At 46.4% G+C, this 18,432-nt stretch overlaps 2 protein-coding genes across 7 annotated transcripts in view; one reads left to right on the forward strand and one right to left on the reverse strand.

Annotated features, from left to right (window-relative positions):
• Positions 1 to 1,109: 1,109 nt before the first annotated feature.
• Positions 1,110 to 6,748, forward strand: ALKBH2 (alkB homolog 2, alpha-ketoglutarate dependent dioxygenase). 3 transcript variants are annotated; one of them, XM_003132926.7, is made up of 4 exons: positions 1,110 to 1,304; positions 1,756 to 2,176; positions 3,883 to 4,081; positions 5,373 to 6,748. In XM_003132926.7, exons 2-4 carry the CDS (start codon positions 1,900 to 1,902, stop codon positions 5,677 to 5,679), a joined length of 783 nt encoding a protein of 260 aa, XP_003132974.4. In that variant the 5' UTR covers positions 1,110 to 1,304; positions 1,756 to 1,899; the 3' UTR covers positions 5,680 to 6,748. The 3 variants fall into 3 exon arrangements, with proteins under 3 accessions (XP_003132974.4, XP_005670797.2, XP_013838437.2); XM_005670740.4 differs by having other exon boundaries at positions 1,110 to 1,153; XM_013982983.3 differs by having other exon boundaries at positions 1,110 to 2,176.
• USP30 (ubiquitin specific peptidase 30) overlaps positions 5,875 to 18,432 on the reverse strand; it is a 29,801-nt gene continuing 17,243 nt past the window's right edge. For 2 of the 4 annotated variants that reach the window (XM_084995654.1, XM_001929284.7), the window contains 8 exons: positions 18,228 to 18,273; positions 16,878 to 16,972; positions 12,425 to 12,484; positions 11,848 to 11,934; positions 11,132 to 11,212; positions 10,819 to 11,038; positions 9,124 to 9,244; positions 5,875 to 8,261 (listed from right to left, as the gene is read on the reverse strand). In XM_084995654.1, coding sequence (XP_084851780.1) covers positions 7,997 to 8,261; positions 9,124 to 9,244; positions 10,819 to 11,038; positions 11,132 to 11,212; positions 11,848 to 11,934; positions 12,425 to 12,484; positions 16,878 to 16,972; positions 18,228 to 18,273 — 975 coding nt within the window. In that variant the 3' untranslated portion in view covers positions 5,875 to 7,996. Of the gene's footprint in view, positions 8,262 to 9,123; positions 9,245 to 10,818; positions 11,039 to 11,131; positions 11,261 to 11,847; positions 11,935 to 12,424; positions 12,485 to 16,877; positions 16,973 to 18,227; positions 18,274 to 18,432 lie in introns of all 4 variants that reach the window. The other 2 variants (XM_084995652.1, XM_084995651.1) reach the window with 1 other exon arrangement.

Consider the following 18,432-nt stretch of genomic DNA (forward strand, 5'->3'; position numbering starts at 1 on the left):
AGTACCCTGGCAGCTACTCAGCAATAAAAAGGAATAAACAATGGATGCAAACAACATGCATACATCTTAAAAGCATTTGGCTAAGTGAAAGATGTGTGACACAGAAGGTTGTATATTGTATCATTTCATTTACAAGAAATTCTGGAAAATCAAAACTCTAGGGACCCAAAATACATCAGTGGTTGCCAGGGGCTGGGCAAGGGGAAGAGTTGATAACTAGGAGGCTTGGGGGAATTTTATGGGATGATGGAATTGTTCTGGACCTTGATTGTGGTGGTGGTCAGACAACTGTGTATGTTCATCAAAATTTGCAGAGTAGTATACTAAGAAGATTCAAAACAAAGCCCCAGCCTCTTTCCATTCCATTGGAGGAGAGAGTAAACAAAACTGTTGATAATAAAAGCTGACTTTTGGGGAGTTCCCGTCCTGGCACAGCGGAAACGAATCCGACTAGGAACCATAAGTTTGCAGGTTCCATCCCTGGCCCCACTCAGTGGGTTAAGGATCCCGCATTGCCCTGAGCTATGGTGTTGTAGGTCGCAGATGTGTCTAGGATCTGGCTATGGCTGTGCCCTAAGCCAGCAGCTGTAGCTATGATTAGACCCCAAGCCTGGGAACCTCCATATGCCACAGGTGTGGACCTAAAAAGCCAAAAAACCAAAAAACTGATATTTGTTTGGAGCATAGAAGCCCTCCTCACACATCCTCTCATTTAATCTGCGTAGTGCTCTCGTGGCATACGTTTTGTGGTTCCCACTGTACAGAGGTGACAATTCAAGCCCAGAGAAGTTAAGTGACTTCTAGGAGCCCTGCCACTAACACTGGAGGAGACAGAAACGGAAGTTACAGGGTCTGATTGCAGAATTCACGCTCCCACCTGCCACAGTAGTCGGTGGCCCAACTCTCTGGCAGGACAGCAAATTAATCCTCAGGGAGAGATGACTCCACTCAGAACAACAGCTCCCAAGCCACCTGTGAACCTGCTGAGCGGCGGAACAAATAACGTCATCCTCAAACAAGGAGGTGCTTGCAACGTGCCCGGAGAGCCAACAGAGGGCGCCCAGAGGCCGCCCACCGATTTGTTTTGCAAATTTGCCTGCATTTCCCGCAGTTCGCCGCTAAAATCTACCCCGGAAGCAGTTCTGTGGTCCGGGTGAGTGTTTTTTTTTTCCTGCCAACCCTTTCTAGAGTGTCTGCGGGGTTCGGAGCTTCCAGGGTTTTGAAATTTTAAAGAGAACCCTCGCCACTCCCACTCCACGCACGTGTTAAAATTCTTATTTTCCATCAGAATCCAGGATGCGGGGGTATGACCACCTTTAACCGTTATTACATTTAGGTTCTGAATCATGTTCATTTAAGGATCCCAGTACTTAACCTTTTTTAATACTGGCGGGAGGACCGGTCAGTGATCCACCTCCCCACCCCCACACCCCTCCTTTGCAGGGCGGAAGGGAGAGAGAGACAGGCTTTTCTGGGTGACTTTGGGCAAACCCCTACCCCGCTCCTGGTGTCAGTTTCCCCATGTGTAAAGTAGGGGTTTGGATGGTAGTTCGCAAATTTGCCCATGGGTACCAGCTTGGGAGGTAGAGGGGTGGGGGATTTCTTAACAATTGGGACCTTTGCAGATGGAGGGCAGGCACAGCGGCTTTTGCAAGCTAAGCAGCTGATGCTGGTAACTACCCAGGTGTAGGTGGCCTGCCACCAGATCACCCCAGGGATCCCTCCAGCTTTATCATCCTCTTACTCACTTTCCAGGACATGGTGTTAAACTTGGAAATGGAAACTTAAAAACAAGAAGGAGGCCTCTGTGGGACCACTTTGCATAGCAGGTTTGGGCATTTGGGACCGAGCCTGGGGCTCCGGCCACTGGCTCCTGGGTCTCTGCTTTGTGGAGACAGGATGGACAGATTCCTGGTGAAGGGGGCTGTCGGGGGCCTTTGGGGAAAGAGGGAACAAGAGCAGACTGGAGGCGGCCCAGCAGGGTTGGGAGAAGAGGAGGAAAACAGCAGGAAAAAGCCCAGGAGAGAAGGCCCAGGGAATGGAGTGGACTCGGCAGGCCTCAGCTGGCGGCGCATTCGAGCCGAGGGTCTGGACTGCGATTACACGGTCCTGTTTGCCAAAGCTGAAGCAGATGCGATTTTCCAAGAGTTGGAGAAAGAAGTGGAGTATTTTACAGGTAAGCAGAGGATGATCAGGGTGTGTGTTGGAAGGCTTGTTTGATAAAACTAGAGTAGTCCGAAAAGTGGCCTCTGTACACTGGTACCAATTAAGTCTCAGAGACAGAATTTTGGGTGAAGCAGAAAGAACAGCTGTATTGCTTTGCCAGGCAGAGGCGGCCACGGCAGGTTAACGCCTCAAAACTGTGTCCTGCCTTGAGAGGGGCTAGCAAGTCTTATAGGTTTAGCTCGGAAGACAGGGTTATTGATTAAGGTGTCTGCATTATTCTCCCTCCATAGATCATTGCAGAGTCATCACGTCACATGTCAGTTGGTCCAGTGATGGTTTCTGGTTGTCTTTGGGGTTTTTGTTCCTTGACCTTCTCTCTGGAAAGAAGATTGCTTACAGGGCAGAGGTGTTAGGGAGCATTTCAATTATAAAAGAAAACACTAGGTGCAGTATAACTAACTAGAAAGTAAATGTTGGAGTTCCCATCGTGGCTCAATGGTTAACGAATCTGACTAGGAACCATGAGGATTTGGGTTCGATCCCTGGCCTTGCTCAGTGGGTTAAGGATCCAGCGTTGCCTTGAGCTGTGGTGTAGGTGGCAGACGCAGCTCAGATCCTGCGTTGCTGTGGCTCTGGTGTAGGCCAGTGGCTACAGCTCCGATTAGACCCCTAGCCTGGGAACCTCCATATGCCACGGAAGCAGTCCTAGAAAAGGCAGAAAAACAACAACAACAAAAAAAGAAAGAAAGAAAGAAAGTAAATGTTCGTAAATTAAGTTCATGGGCCAAGGCAGGACATCACATCATGGAGACTGTATTAACTAGTTTTTAGCTATAACAGTAGTTTCTAATCATTAACTCTTAAGTCAGCTTTTTGAGACTGAGGAGAGGCCTGGGAGGCTAAAGGAAAAAACCTTTTCCATCAAAACACAAGGACTTAGGGCTTGTACACGGTTTCACTCGTGCTCTGTGTTTAGAGAAATCTGAACCCAGGAGCCAATAATTACTGATGAGTTCATTCATTGACTCCACACATACCCTGGGTGCCTCTGGACCAAGCACCTTGGTGCACGTTTGGGATTCAAACTTAATCACAGAGATCACCTGTCCCCTGAGAGCAGAGATGGCAGCCTACCAGGTAGTTCCACCTCACGAGGTTCTCAGCATCACCTGGAGACTTTGTCCCTAGTGGGAAACTCCATTTTGGCCTCGCCCCCACAGCTTTGGGTCTGAGTTTCCAGGTGCTGCTGATGCTGCTGGTGTTGTGGGGGGGGAACCACACCCTGAGAACTGCTTGGAGGGGGCAGAGCTCGGGGAGACAATGGAAACGCCCACGGGAGACCCAGCCTCCACCTTCCATGGAGTCCCATGCCTGTTGTCCCCCCAGGTGGCAAAATCACTGTGTGGCATGTAACCTAACTTCATCTTGCTCCACCTTCAGCCTCTTTATTCTGGTCCTGAGCGATGAGGTTGTGGTGTGTATGTGTTTTTAAATTGAACTAAGGCTGTGTTTCGCTAAGTGTTGGACGGGAATCACTGTCCTCACATGAACGTTGTGTAAAGCCACAGTGATTTTTGAGGTGGGGGGCCTCAAAAATTAGATGTTATTAGATGGTATTATGCCTGTTTTACGTTCTTAACTGAATATCAGAGAGTGAGCGTGGGGGGTGCTTGCCTGCTTGGGTTTCAGAGGAGCTGCTCTGTTTCGCCTGCACAGGTGCGCTGGCCAGGGTCCAGGTGTTTGGCAAGTGGCACAACGTTCCAAGAAAGCAGGCGACGTACGGTGACGCTGGGCTGACCTACACCTTTTCAGGCCTTACTCTGTCTCCGAAGCCCTGGGTCCCTGTTCTGGAGCACGTCCGGGATCGCGTTTCTCTGGTGACTGGACAGACCTTCAACTTTGTGCTGGTCAACAGGTGACACCCTGTTTTTAACTTTTTTTTTTTTTTTTTTTTTTTTTTTGTCTTTTTGCTATTTCTTTGGGCCGCTCCCGCGGCATATGGAGGTTCCCAGGCTAGGGGTCGAATCGGAGCTGTGGCCACCAGCCTACGCCAGAGCCACAGCGACGCTGGATCCAAGCCGCGTCTGCAACCTACACCACAGCTCACGGCAACGCCGGATCGTTAACCCACTGAGCAAGGGCAGGGATCGAACCCGCAACCTCATGGTTCCTAGTCGGATTCATTAACCACTGCGCCACGACGGGAACTCCCTGTTTTTAACTTTTTATTTTTTAGGGCAATGGCCTGAATTTTATAAATCTTCTGTCTCTTCCCAAAGGAAGACATTAGGATTCCATCACATTTTACTCTTCTGTACGACAAATAACTCTTGAGTTCAGTTAGGGGCGTAGTAGTGGCCCAACACGAGCAATTAGTTATTAGGGAGCTCTCACCTTGGCGGGGTCGGGGGAGCTGTGACCTGATGAACAGGTGAGCAGGATGGCTTCAGAGGTTGATAAATGTCTTGTTGAAAATTAATCAGGCTGAACTAAGCATGGCAGGGAGGAGGGTGTCTGGGTTTCTCGGCAGCGGCACTCAGTGTTTGGACCAGATAGATAACTCTCTTCTTGGGGCTGCCCTGGGCACAGTAGGATGATGGGGAGCCTCCCTGGCCTCCACTCAGCAGATGCCAGTAGCACCCGCTCCCTCTGGTAGCCACCAGAATGTCTCCTGACATGGCCTGGTGCCCCCAAGGGCAGAGTCATCTGGTCGAGAACTCCGGGGAGAGGAGGGCTCACTGAGGGGGTGGCGTCTGAGCTGATAACTAAACACGGTGTGGGAGCCACAGGCAGGCAGCTGGAGGGCGGGCAGAGGGAACGTGGGGTATCTGCGGAGTGGAAATCCCGCTGTGGTGCAGAAGGCAGTGTTGAGGGGTGAGCTCAGGAGTGGGCAGGGCCAGACTCTGTGAGCAATGCGGATTTATTCTCAGCATGGGGAGAAACCATCTTACTTGATAGAGAACCAGAAGTCCAGTGTGTGTTTGGCTTCTGTTGGTGTGCTGGCCGTGCAGAGCAGGTGAACAACTAGGGCTAGATGACACAGCGAAAGGCTCCAGGCTTGCCTCACCTGTAGAGCAGGTACAGCCACCAGGCCATTGCTGAAACTCGGCCTAGACCGGGTCCCTGTACGCAAACGAGGGCTCTGTGGTGTGGACGTGTTTCCGGAGAGGGCTGGTGCATGAGCTCTGCTTGTTTTCTCACTGCAGGTACAAGGACGGCCATGACCACATTGGTGAGCACAGGGATGACGAGAGAGAGCTGGCTCCCGGGAGCCCCATCGCCTCCGTCTCCTTTGGGGCCTGCAGAGACTTCTTCTTCCGGCATAAGGACTCCCGGGGCAAGCAGCCCTCCCGGAGGCTGGGGGTGGTCCGGCTGCAGCTGGCTCACGGGAGCTTACTTATGATGAACCACCCGACCAACACTCACTGGTATCACAGTCTCCCGGTCCGAAAAAAGATTCTGGCTCCCCGGGTTAATCTGACATTTCGGAAAATCTTACCTACTACAAAGTAAAAACGTTTTTAACAGTTGGTGCTGCTACTTGCTCCTTCCTGCTCTACCCCAAGAGGGAGCTGGCATTTCCATTCCCAACAGGGAACGTGGAAAAGGTGTGACCTGAATGTGGGGCTTATTTCACGACAATGCAGAATTCAGAAAGATGATGTGTGTATCAGATCGGTGAGTTATGAAAGAATACCAGTTGACTGATTTTTTTTTCCTAACAAAATGATTATTTTATTGCTATAATACACAGCAGGTACAAAAGGTACCTTAGCAAATACATAAATCAGCAGTTTGTCGGCATAAAGGACTAGTTTAACTTAGATTTTTGCAAAGAAAAGTAACTCTGTAAATAAGTTAAAACTGGAAACAAGATTATTTGGCTGCTACTTAATGCCTGATAATTTACAAAATGACCAAGTCAGCTTTAAGTCAGGTTCAGAGACTTTGCACAGGTATCATTCACATTTACAACCGTGGCTCACTCCCTGACTCTGACCAAAGATCTGCTTACAACTAAGCGTTCAAAGGATGAGCCCTGTTGATGTCAGCATCTCTCTTTAATGGCAGATTTTAAAGAGTAAGCAGTGGCAGAACAGCAGTGCTCAAAGCTACAGCTCTGCGAAGTCAAAGGCCACACGACTGAGCATTTGTTCTCCCAGACTCAGGTGTGCTGAGGACGCTCCTTTCAGCGTCAAAGCCAGGGGTCTGTAACAGAGTCAGGAAGGGATGTCTGCAGCGAGCAGATCAGAAGCTTCCCGCGGCTCCTTTCTCCCCAGTGTTTGTGGCCTGGGGGACCTTCACAGTCTGTTTTCTGGGCAGTGAGAGTTTTGAGTCCCTGGGGTGCACGCCCGCCTGTCAGAGTGGTGATCACCTGGGCCGCTGGCGCTTCTAGCTGACACCAAGGCACGGTCTGGAGGTGTCAGCCAGCTCGCCCCCCACCAGGGGAAGCACAGTTCTTAGCCTCACCTTAGGTGACCTTTTGGATGGGTCTGATTCCGAAATGTTATCTCTGAAGAGTCAGTCTGAATTTGGTATCTTTTTAAAAATTGCTTAAATAAAAAAATCTATCTAAAACGTTGATACTGCTGTGTTATCTTAATTCCTTCGGCCCCAGGTTGCATTCATGAGACTTACCTGAAGAGGGAGGTGAATGCTCAACAGAATCTTTTGTATGCGGCTCCTGGAAATGAATACATTTAGAATGTGGACCTAGAACAGAATGACAGTACTAGAGATGAGCTGTAGCTGTATGTTTAAAATGGGTTTTTTAACTTCTTCTGTTTTGTGGGAAGGGCTGGACTTTGATGGTCATCGAATCTAACTTCACAGATGAGGAAACGGAGGTACAGGGAGACAGCAGCCCCAAGGTCGATGTCGTTCCTTCTGAATCCAGCTCTCAAATGGAGGCTTGGATTGTCTTTTCTACCCAGCCTCTGGCTCCACCTATAAACCTTCAGAGCTCTGCACAGGCGATAAATAAATAGGTGAGAATAACATCCACTAAGGATCTCTGTGTGAGAAGGGGTTTTGTACAGAGCAGAGGAGTCCTAGGTGGGGCATAGAGGCTGCTGAGTTCCAGCTGTTCACACAGTTATATAATACACGAGAATCACATCTCGGAGTCCAGTATACAAAAGATAACAGCGACAAGAAAGTGGTTCACTTGTAACTGACAAAGTAGAGAAATAATTTCCCCAAGGGGCAGATTTGGCAAATGAGCTTTTACTACATATAAAGAATCGAAAGGTTAGAAAAAGACATACAAAAGGAGAAGGCGGTATGCTTTAGGCAGCTTTCAACTGTTCTTTTGCTATCCACTCGGTAACTTCGGAAGGAACAGAGCTTTTCAAAAATTGTTTATATGACGCTCAGATGAGGTGTATTTTCCAGAAGGGACCTGCTAACAAAAGCAATTGAAAGTGAAAGGCACTTTTTCTTTGAAACTGTTGCCTTTAATAACTTCACTAATTCAACCATTTTTTAATGGGCCTGCTTATTAAAAATAAAAGATCTATGCTGAAAGCTCAGAGGATCACACAAAGTTAACTCCCCTCTGAGAACACCTAACGTATCAGAATATAGAAAAGGTGGCTTTCGGAGTCTGGTTTCTTTTAATTACCTGTATCAGGTGAGTCACAAGACGCTCTAGACATAATGCCTGCTTTCCTACCCCGGCACCGCTGCGCTTAGAACACACCAGAAGGCTGTAGGACTCTAGTGGGGCTGCTTGTGCGCGCGCGCGCACACACACACACACACACACACACATACACACACACAGAGTTTGGACAGTGCCATCAGCTCTTGCTTTGGGGCCAGGGCAGAGTCATTCTTCAGACTTGTACTCCCGATTCTGGTGCTGCATCTTGGAAAGGACGCGCTCGTAAAACAGCAGGTAGGCACTGGAGGACAGGACCTCCTGCAGGCTGGCCTTGCGGACAGTGTCATCAGAAATCCACAGCCACTGGTTGCTGGTGGAGAGAGGGTTCTTGGCTGAAGGAGGGGACCGTCGGTAAGTCACAAAGTGTCCAGAATGCATGTCTCCATGGTGAACAACAACAGCCATCAGCTGGAAGAGGTACGCGGAGGAGCTGAATGGTAGGAGCAGATGCAACAGGGATGGTTTATAGGCAGAAGCGAAGAGTAAAAGAATTCTACGTATTCAACAAGAGGGGATGGTACAATGGTACATCCATACAGCAGAACGCTATGCAGCCATTAAAATACAGTCCCGAATTTACTGGTATGGTAAGCTGTCCATTCTGGGAGTATGCGTAAATTATGTAGTATACACACACACACCTGCAGAGTGGAAGACCTTAAAGATTTAACTGGTGATCTCTAGCTGGTACCCCAAGAAGCTTTATTTATTTATTTATTTATTTATTTATTTTTTTTTTTTTTTGTCTTTTGTCTTTTGTTGTTGTTGTTGCTATTTCTTGGGCTGCTCCCGCGGCATATGGAGGTTCCCAGGCTAGGGGTTGAATCGGAGCTGTAGCCACCGGCCTACGCCAGAGCCACAGCAACGCAGGATCCGAGCCCCGTCTGCAACCTACACCACAGCTCACAGCAACGCCGGATCGTTAACCCACTGAGCAAGGGCAGGGACCGAACCCGCAACCTCATGGTTCCTAGTCGGATTCGTTAACCACTGCGCCATGACGGGAACTCCTATTTATTTATTTTTTATCTTTTTTGGCCACACCCACAGCATGTGGAAGTTCCCGGGCCAGGGATTGAACCTGCACTACAGCAGTGACCCCAGCCATAGCAGTGACAACACCAGATCCTCAACCTGCTGGGCCATGAGGGAACCCCCTAAGAAATTTAAAATTTTCTTCTTTATACTTTCCAACATAATAAACATACACACACATAATATTTAAATTGTATGGACTTTACAATTCTTAAAGTGACTGCCAATGAGGCACGTTCGTCTAAAGAGGAGCTCACCTGTGGTCAGGAACAGCTGGGAGTGGGAAGGGCACCGGGGCTGGCAGGGTGGGCAGGAAGGGTGGGGAACAGGCGCCATTCATGAGCATCTGTGTTTTGGGGCCCCCCGGCTGGCTCCGAACTGCAAGAGAAAAGGCATAAGGCAATTAAAATAACACAGTAGCAGTAAACAAAACACGGTTTTGATTAGTTTGAAATGTAACTCCCCTATAATGCTACAAAGGAAAAATAGGTATTTTACTTTGTACTATGTTGATTCATAATACTTTCTTTTCATCTCTGCCTGCTTTAATCCCAGATAGGAAAAATATATCCAGCTCCTGGTCTCCTACTTGCTTTGACAGCTGCGGCAATCTGTGAGGTTCCCAGCGCTGTTCGCTGAAGACACATGTCAGAGTCAAGCGGTAGACAATTTACTGGCATTCTGACCTAAACCAGTATTTCGCAACCTTGATGCCACTGACGTTCGGTGCTGGAGAATTCTTTGTGAGGGTTGGAGGCTGAGCAGCCTTCCTGGGCTCTACCCACTAGATGCCAGCAGCAGCTCCTCTCCCAGGTGTGACAACCAAAAACGTCAGCAGCGGTTACCCAGTGTGCCCGGGGGCGCAGAACTCCCTGTGGAAAACCACTGATGCAAACATTTTCTTCTTTAGTTGTCAGCTTCTGAGGACCAGCTGCACGGAGCAGATGTTTAGGGTGCAAAAGGTAATTGGGGGGAGGTATTTACATCTCTTTTCCTTTTAAGTGTCATATTCAGGGGCCTTTAAGTACCCAGCAGTTCACTGTTTGCCTCTTTAACCACCATGCTCTGAACATCAGCAGACCTGCACCCTTCGCCTGGAAGAGGAGGAAGCCAGGTCCTTGATTTAAAACATGCGCTCTTCCCACCCCAGCTGCTCCTGATGCTCATCTACTATGCTGAAAAAAGACAAAACTCAATCTCCCTGTGAATGATGTCCCGCCAGGCCATGCAACTGGATGTAAGAAAGAATAAAAATAGGTAGGGGTGCTAAGTGGGGAAAAATCCGAGGTGCAGGGAAGACAGGCCGGGCTTGACTGGGAGCAGCACACAGGTGGCAAGATGAGGTTTGGAGCCTTGAAAGTCAGTGGGTTTTCTTCACTCATAAAGAACTGAACATAGTACATCCGAAGCCCTTACAAAACTGCCCCGACACACCACTTCAGGGCCAGTTCCCCAGCCTGCTGTTTGCCCCTGGACCAATCACCTCACCTCTGGGAGCCTCGACTTTCCCTTCCTTGAGACTGACGGTGGTAATAGCTACTCAGCTTCCCAGGGTCCTGATTCAGTGATAAACCTCAGGTCAGGATGGTAATGGGATCAGATAACTAAGCAATTCAGTAAAGAACTATCAACCAAATAATTCAGGGAGCTTCAGCCAGGACACCGCTTCCCCTACACATCCTGTAGAAATGTGGTAACTGTACTCGGGGGGAAAAAAGAGAAGAAATTCACGGGAATAAGAAGAGCCAATTATGGTTTTGCTGGAAGACCAGAAAGCAATCTTTTGCTTTCCTGCCTATATTTTCTCACCTGTCATAGTTTTTAAGAACCAGGCATCTCATGACTACATCATCTAAACCTCTTTTACGAAAACGTCCTTCACCCACACCCAACCCTCCTGTTCTCAAGAATTTAAGCAGCCACAGGACAAGCCTGGCCCTTGGGGCACACACCTGACTTAGGGGCTGCCGGCCCGTCCTGCACTTCCAATGCGGGCCCTGCCTTCCTGCAGGGCTCGGGGCCCCGGGGCCCCGGCTTGTGTCCAAGGAGGTGATATTTGTAGATATCCATCATCAGGAACTCACTGAACTGCACATGCTCGTGCCGCTTCAGGGGCGTGCCGTGGCTAGACCAGCTCAGCCGCTGGAGGTGGATGCACAGGCACTGGGGGAGCTGTGGGCGGGAAAGATGGGGAGACTGCACATCAGGAACAGGCCTGGGGAAGCCCTCAGGAGCCAAGCTGATGGGTGTGCAGCGTGGGCTCACCTTCCCTAGTTTCAGCTGTTTGACAAACGTGGTCCTCTGATGTTCCACCTTCTCCCCATTCAGCGTCCCTTTTGCTTCAATCTGAAATAAAGGAGACATCTCTCCGGAGACATCCTTGAAATAGGACCCCTAGGGAGAGCTGCTCATCAGGCTGGTGTTACACCTGCATTCACGTGGCACCTGACTTCTACCTGCTGAACAACGTGACCGCCCAACTATTTGTGAGCTGTTTTCACTGTTTTGGTCATTAACTAACAGTGATGCAAAGGCAAGAGGAATGAGGAGGCCACTCTGAGACCGACACTGGCATGTCATCTATTTTGTGCCATGTCTTCAAACACTCTGTCTCCCACAGTTCCTCTTAATTCTGAGGCTGAAATTCAATTGCTCAGAGAAGTGGGAAGGTAGTTCAGCTAAGGCAGGTGTGAGACAGGTGGGCATGGAGGGGACTGTGGCAAACTGGAGCGGGCATGTCCTACCTCCAAGCACCGAATTCAGATCTGTCCTTTAAATATTTTTGTGGATAAAACAAAACCCATCTGGGAAAAAGATTTGGTCTGTGGGCTGCCAATTTCCTAACCCAGTTAGGTGGAAATGGCTGTGGCTGCAGGGAGCCTCTGGATATGGTCAGGAGCGCTCGGGGTCAGGGTGTGAGAGGCGCTATTTCAGGACACGTGGGCCAGGTCTGGAGATGGCACTTGGGGTTGAAGCCATACCTTCGTACAGTTGTCACATACGACATCTCGCACTGATTCCGACGAGATGAAGTGGTGAAGGCAGTGGTCCAGGGTCAGTGGATGACCCTACAGCATAGGGAGAACATTCATGGTTACAATGCAAGGACAGCTGTTCTGACACCATTGACAATGAGCCTCCCAAGCTTTCTCTGCCTAGGTAGGCTACAGAGCGTCATAGACACCAGTGGGTGTTTCCTGAACAAACATGGAGCTCAAAGCACTCTAGACTTGCTACTACAGACTACTGCTATTCAAGGGTATAAGGACATAACGCTGCAGAGAATTATGGGCGTCCACACTCTTTTATATATCTTTGAATTTGAGATTTGGTGTGTGTGTGTTCAAAACAGCCAAAATTTCTGCAGCAAGAGAGAAACCGCCCACCTTCTTCTCCCCGCAAACTAGGCCATGGTACCACTGATTAAAACAGATGGGTGCAACCCACCACGAGTCTGAGTAACGTGTAGTACCTGAGCTACACAAAGTCCTTCAAGCCCTTGCAGATTCAAAAATGTCTCCGAAACAGACCCCAAATAGATCACAGATCAGTACATACCCATGTGGCAGCTGGAATACTTAGTGAAAGGCTATCAAAGGTATCAAATCGAACGGGGCTCTGAAACACATATGGCAGAAAATCCAGAAAAGACTTAGGTTCAATACAAAGCTTTTATATCTTTTATACGGGAAGATACATGCCTATAAAAACAGTTTAGTATTTAGATGGTCCACATTAACACAGTAAAACATAATGTACTTACCTAGAAGTAAATTCTATTAAAAATTGCCTTGTAAACACGCGATACCTATAAGGATAGCTTGGAAAAACTGTACAATAATATACCTGACGCAGCAATTTGGGGATTTCATCCTAAGGAAATAACCATGGATCACATAACTCTAAGGATATAGTTATCACAGCATTATTTATAACAGCCAAATGTGAATGGGTGAAACTTCTAGGGAATTATTAAATAAACTATACTACATCCACATAGCATGGAATACTATATTAAAAATATTGTAGGAGTTCCCGTCGTGGCGCAGTGGTTAACGAATCCGACTAGGAACCATGAGGTTGCGGGTTCGGTCCCTGCCCTTGCTCAGTGGGTTAACGATCCAGCGTTGCCGTGAGCTGTGGTGTAGGTTGCAGACGCGGCTCGGATCCTGCGTTGCTGTGGCTCTGGCGTAGGCCGGTGGCTACAGCTCCAATTCGACTCCTAGCCTGGGAACCTCCATGTGCCATGGGAGCGGCCCAAGAAATAGCAAAAAGACAAAAAAAAAAAAAAAAATATATATATATATATAGTAATAGGAGTTCCCATTGTGGCTCAGTGGTAACAAACCCTAGTGTCCGTGAGAACGTGGTTTTGATCCCTGGCCCTGCTCAGTGGGTTAAGAATCTGGCGTTGCCATGAGCTGTGTTGTAGGTCTTAGACACGGCTTGGAGTTCCTGTGGCTGTGGGGTAGGCTGGCAGCTGTAGCTCTGATTCAGCCTCTAGCCTGGGAACCTCCATATGCCACGGGAAGCGGCCCTAGAAAAGGCAAAAGGACAAAAAAAAAATACTAGACATACAATATAAAGAAAGAAGAGTGTGACCCACAGTGTAGGGAAAAGGATCTGAGGTCTGGATGGTGACACCAGCACCAGGACCCCAAAGAGGTACTAGACATATGCTCAAGGACATAAAGAAAGAGGTATAAAGAACCAAATGGAAATGACACACAACTAAAAGGTACGATAACTAAAATGAAAAATTCACTGGGCAAGCAAACAGAGATTAAAGATGGAAAAGAGAGTCAGTACATTTGAAGACAACAAAAATTTCAATAGAAATTATCTAAATTCAAGGAAATGGAGGAATAAGATTGAAGAAAAAAGTACCAAGTCTCAGTGACCTGTGGGATAATAAAAAATGGAATAACAAGAGGAAAATGGGGCGAACCTTTCTCTCTTTTACTTTTTTTTGGAAAAATAATGTCCTAGAAATGTACAAAGTTGGTGAAAAACATACATGTACAGCCTTAAGAAATTCAGCAAACTCCAAGCAAATTTAAAGAAAACCACAACTATGCACAACATGTACAAACTGCTGCAACCCAAAAATAAAGAGAAAATCTTATAAGTAGCCAGAGAAAATAATGACACATTTTACAGAAGAAAGAAACAATGCAGGGAGTTCCCATCGTGGCTCAGTGGTTAACGAATCCGACTATGAACCATGAGGTTGCATGTTCGATCCCTAGCCTTGCTCAGTGGGTTAACGATCCAGCCAGCATTGCCGTGAGCTGTGGTATAGGTTGCAGACGCAGCTCGGATCCCGAGTTGCTGTGGCTCTGGCTTAGGCTGGCAGCTACAGCTCCGATTAGACCCCTAGCCTGGGAACCTCCATATGCCGTGGGAGTGGCCCAAGAAATGGCAAAAAAAAAAAAAAAAAAAAAAAAAAAGAAACAATGCTGACTCTGTGTTAGAAACAATGGAGGCCAGAAGACAACAGACCAATGTCTTTAAAGGATGGCTTTAAAATAAACTGAATCGAAACAACAGCAACGCTGTCAACTCAAAATTCTATGTGCAGCCAAACTATTCTTAAAAAAAAAAAAAGTAAAACAAAAACATTTTCATGTAAATGTAATCTAAGTGAATTTGTTAACAGATCCGCAAACAATATTAAAGAAATACTTTCAGACTGGAGGGAAACACATCCAATGGACTTGGAACTACAGAAAGCACTAAGGAATACTGAAAATGGTAAATACGAAGTTTTTTTCTTTTAATTTCTTTTAAATACATGTAACTGTTTAAAGCAAAATTTATCACCGTATTGTGGGGTTTATGGTATATGTAGATGTAATATATAAGATAAAGATAGCACAAAGGATGGAGTAACAGAACAATACTTTTGTAAGTTTCCTATATTTTACAAAAAGGAACATGAGATTAACTCTAAATAGACCATGATAAGTTAAAACTGCATGATGTGATCACATGTAAAAAAGTATAGCTAAAAAGGATCCAGGGTTCCTGTGAGCTGTGGTGTAGGTCACAGACTCAGCTTGGATCTGGCGTTGCTGTGGCTGTGGCATAGGCCGGCAGCTGTAGCTCCAATTCAACCCCTAGCCTGGGAACCTCCATATGCTTCAGGTGAGGCCCTAAAAAGTTAAAAGACAAAAAAAAAAAAATTTTTTTTTTGCACACATAGAGAATTCTAAGGAATCTACAACAAAACTTCCAGAACAAATACATTTTGCATGCTCTCAAGATACAAGGTCAACATACAAACAACTGTATTTCTATTTTCTAACAAACAGCTAGAAAATATTTTTAAAATTACACTTAAAATAGCACCAAAACAATTTAAAATGCAAGAAAAAAATAAGAGAGATGAATGGGCAACTTAGGGATTAAAAGATATTTACAACATATGAATTATAATGTACGGATCATGATTCTTAAAAAAGATTCAACATCGTTAGTCATCAAGGAATAGCAACTAAAACCACAATGAAATACTACTTTACACACAATAGGATGGCTGTAAATAAAAAGTCAGATAGTAAGTTTTAGTGAGGATGTGAAAAAATGGAAACCTCATTCATTGCTGGTGGGAATGGAAAATGGAAAATAGTCTGGCAGTTCCTCAAAAGGTTAAACACAAAGTTACCATATGAACTAGCAATTCTACTCCTAGGGATATGCTCAAGAGAAATGAAAACATGTTCACACAAAAACTTACACATAAATATTTGTAGTAGCATTATACATAATAGCCTCAAAGTGGAAACAACCCAAATGCCCATCAACTAATGAATGGCTAAACAAAATGTGGTCTATCCACACAATGGAATATTATTTGGTAATAAACAGGAATGAAGTACTGATACATGCTACACCATGGAGGAACCCTGAAAACATTACGCTGAGTAAAAGAAGCTATCTCTAAGCACCATATATTTTATGATTCCATTTATACGAAATGTCCAGAATAGGCAAATCTTTGAAGATACAAAGTAGATTGGTGGTTGCCTAAGGCTGACAATGTGGGGGAAAACAGAGAATGACTGCTAATGGGTACAGGGTTTTTTTTTTTTTAATTGGGGGGGTGTTGACAAAAAATATTCTAAAATTGAGGTGACAGTTATACAATTCCCTATTTGTGCATCATGTTAGAAATTTTATATAATAAAAAATTATTTGGAGTTCCTGTTGTGGCTCAGTGGAAACGAATCTGACTAGGAACCATGAGGTTGTGGGTTCGATCCCTGGCCTCGCTCAGTGGGTTAAGGATCCAGTGTTGCCATGAGCTGTGGTGTAGGTTGCAGACACGGCTTGGATCTGGCATTGCTGTGGCTCTGGCATAGGCTGGAGGCTACAGCTCTGATTCGAGCCCTAGCCTGGGAGCCTCCATGTGCCGCAGGTACAACCCTAAAAAGACAAAAGGACAAAAAAAAAAATCATTTTAAAATCTCAAAAGCAGGAGTTCCCGTCGTGGTGCAGTGGTTGACGAATCTGACTAGGAACCATGAGGTTGCGGGTTCGATCCCTGCCCTTGCTCAGTGGGTTAAGGATCCGGTGTTGCCGTGAGCTGTGGTGTAGTTCACTGACACGGCTCGGATCCCGAGTTGCTGTGGCTCTGGTGTAGGCTGGTGGCCACAGCTCCGATTCGACCCCTAGCCTGGGAACCTCCATATGCCATGGGAGCGGCCCTAGAAAAGGCAAAAAGACAAAACAAAAACAACAACAACAAAAATCTCAAAAGCAAAAAAAAACCCCAAAAAACCCAAAGCAGAGATACACATACACACGCACACAAAACTAAACAGAAAACCAGCCCTCGAATCTATTACGTTCACAATGGGTATAGACCCAACCTTAGGACCCACAACCCTGCCAATTCACTGTGGGTCTGCTGCTCTTGGTGCAGAGGATGCCATCTGAGGATCAACTGCTATGCCAGCACTGTCCAAAGGGGGGCAGTGCGTCCGCTAAATGCTGGTGGTGTATTTACCTGGTGCTCACAGTGTTTGCAGACCATGTTACTCGTAAGTCTTCCATGAAAAGGATGCTGAGACTTCCAGTGATTGAACATGGGATGAGGTGACCCTGGAACACAGAACACCTTTGGATAGGCCACCTCCAGCCCTTTCGCACCAACCTCAAAATTCACCCTCCTTTTTAGTAGGTGGTAGAAAATCCCTCTTTAGGAAAAAAAGCTTCCTGAAAAGGAAATTTAAAGAGCATTCTTAAATGACTTCCAATACAAAGACAACCCATTCCCTTCACACAAGGATTTACACATGCCCTTAAATGTGGTTTCTGTATAATGGGTACAGCCACATTTAAAATAGAAATGTATGCCTTGTTTTCGTTTTGTTTTTTGGGAGCCGTGACTGCAGCATGACAGTTTCAAGACCAGGGATCAAACCCTCCCCACAGCAGCGACTTGACCCACTGCAGTGACAATGCCAGATCCTTAACCTGCTGAGCCACCAGGGAACTCCAGAAATTTGTGTTTGATAACGTCTCTTTACAAACATTTGCTTCAAATGTTTGACGTGTCACAAGAAGGATACACAGGTGAACAGTCCATTAAGTGAGATAAACTTCTGAATCATCAGAATAAGCAAGTTCTGAAAAACTTGGGGTTGGGGGGAGAGGATGGGGGTTCGTGGAATAAACACAGCTGCATGAAATCAGGCCAGCCTGGGCTGGGTCCTGGCTCTGCTTCTTATTAGCCAGATGACCCAGAGAGCCAGTTCATCTCTGTAAGCCTCAGTTTGCTGGAAATGGGGATAATTATGATCCTGTCATTCCTCCCACCCAGCAACATCATAGAGTTGTTGGGTGGCTGAAATCAGATATTACAGTGCCTGCCACATAGTATGGACCCGAAAGACAATCATTCTTATTGCTACTTGTGCAGAAGGAATTGATACGTCACTTTTTTTTTTTTTTAAGTCTTAAGAAAATAATGATTTCCTTCTAGGAAACCCTGGGATCATCTGCAGGAACAGGTGGCCAAAGTGGAAATGCTGAAGACATGACAACAGTAGTTTATTAAGTTCCTCACAGGACCAATCAAGAAAGTAAAGAGAAAAACCCTTGTGTGAGGTAGAAATAAGTCCGTTCAGAGGGCTGGGGTGTGGGGGAACCGTGCACGATGTTCACGGTGGAACAATTCAAAGCTGTTTCCAAGACGCAAGTTCCTTTCAAGGACACACACTTCAAGTCGGAATGGATATCACCAGGAAAAAAAAAAAAAAAACACCCCATCATTTTTAAAAAAACATAATGCAAATTATTGTCATAACTGAAAAGTATATATCTCACGTGTTACAGTTCAAAGGAAAATGACTACCTCTGGTGCGGCAGGTTATCTGTCTGGGAGTAATTTCTGGCTGTTGCTGTCAGGGAAGAAAAAGAAAGAGACTGAACTCCATGCTGCAATCCCTCCATCACCTTTACCTCACTCCTCAATCACCTTTACCTCACTCCTCAAGTTTCTGTTTCAAGTTTCTGTTTCAAGTTTCCTCACTCCATCACCTTTACCTCACTTCTCAAGT

This window comes from Sus scrofa, chromosome 14 (genome assembly GCF_054392235.1).
Source record: "Sus scrofa isolate SSC_HxYL_T2T_F1_AM1 chromosome 14, Sscrofa_HxYL_maternal_Yorkshire_Landrace_v2.0, whole genome shotgun sequence".
NCBI lineage: Eukaryota > Metazoa > Chordata > Mammalia > Artiodactyla > Suidae > Sus > Sus scrofa.

Excerpts from the sequence above, each read along its gene's own strand:
- ALKBH2 (XM_013982983.3), top strand. The coding sequence starts at position 1,900 with ATGGACAGATTCCTGGTGAAGGGGGCTGTCGGGGGCCTTTGGGGAAAG. Across the intron at positions 2,177-3,882 it reads AGAAGTGGAGTATTTTACAG|GTGCGCTGGCCAGGGTCCAG; the intron begins GTAAGCAGAGGA and ends TCGCCTGCACAG. Across the intron at positions 4,082-5,372 it reads AACTTTGTGCTGGTCAACAG|GTACAAGGACGGCCATGACC; the intron begins GTGACACCCTGT and ends TTCTCACTGCAG.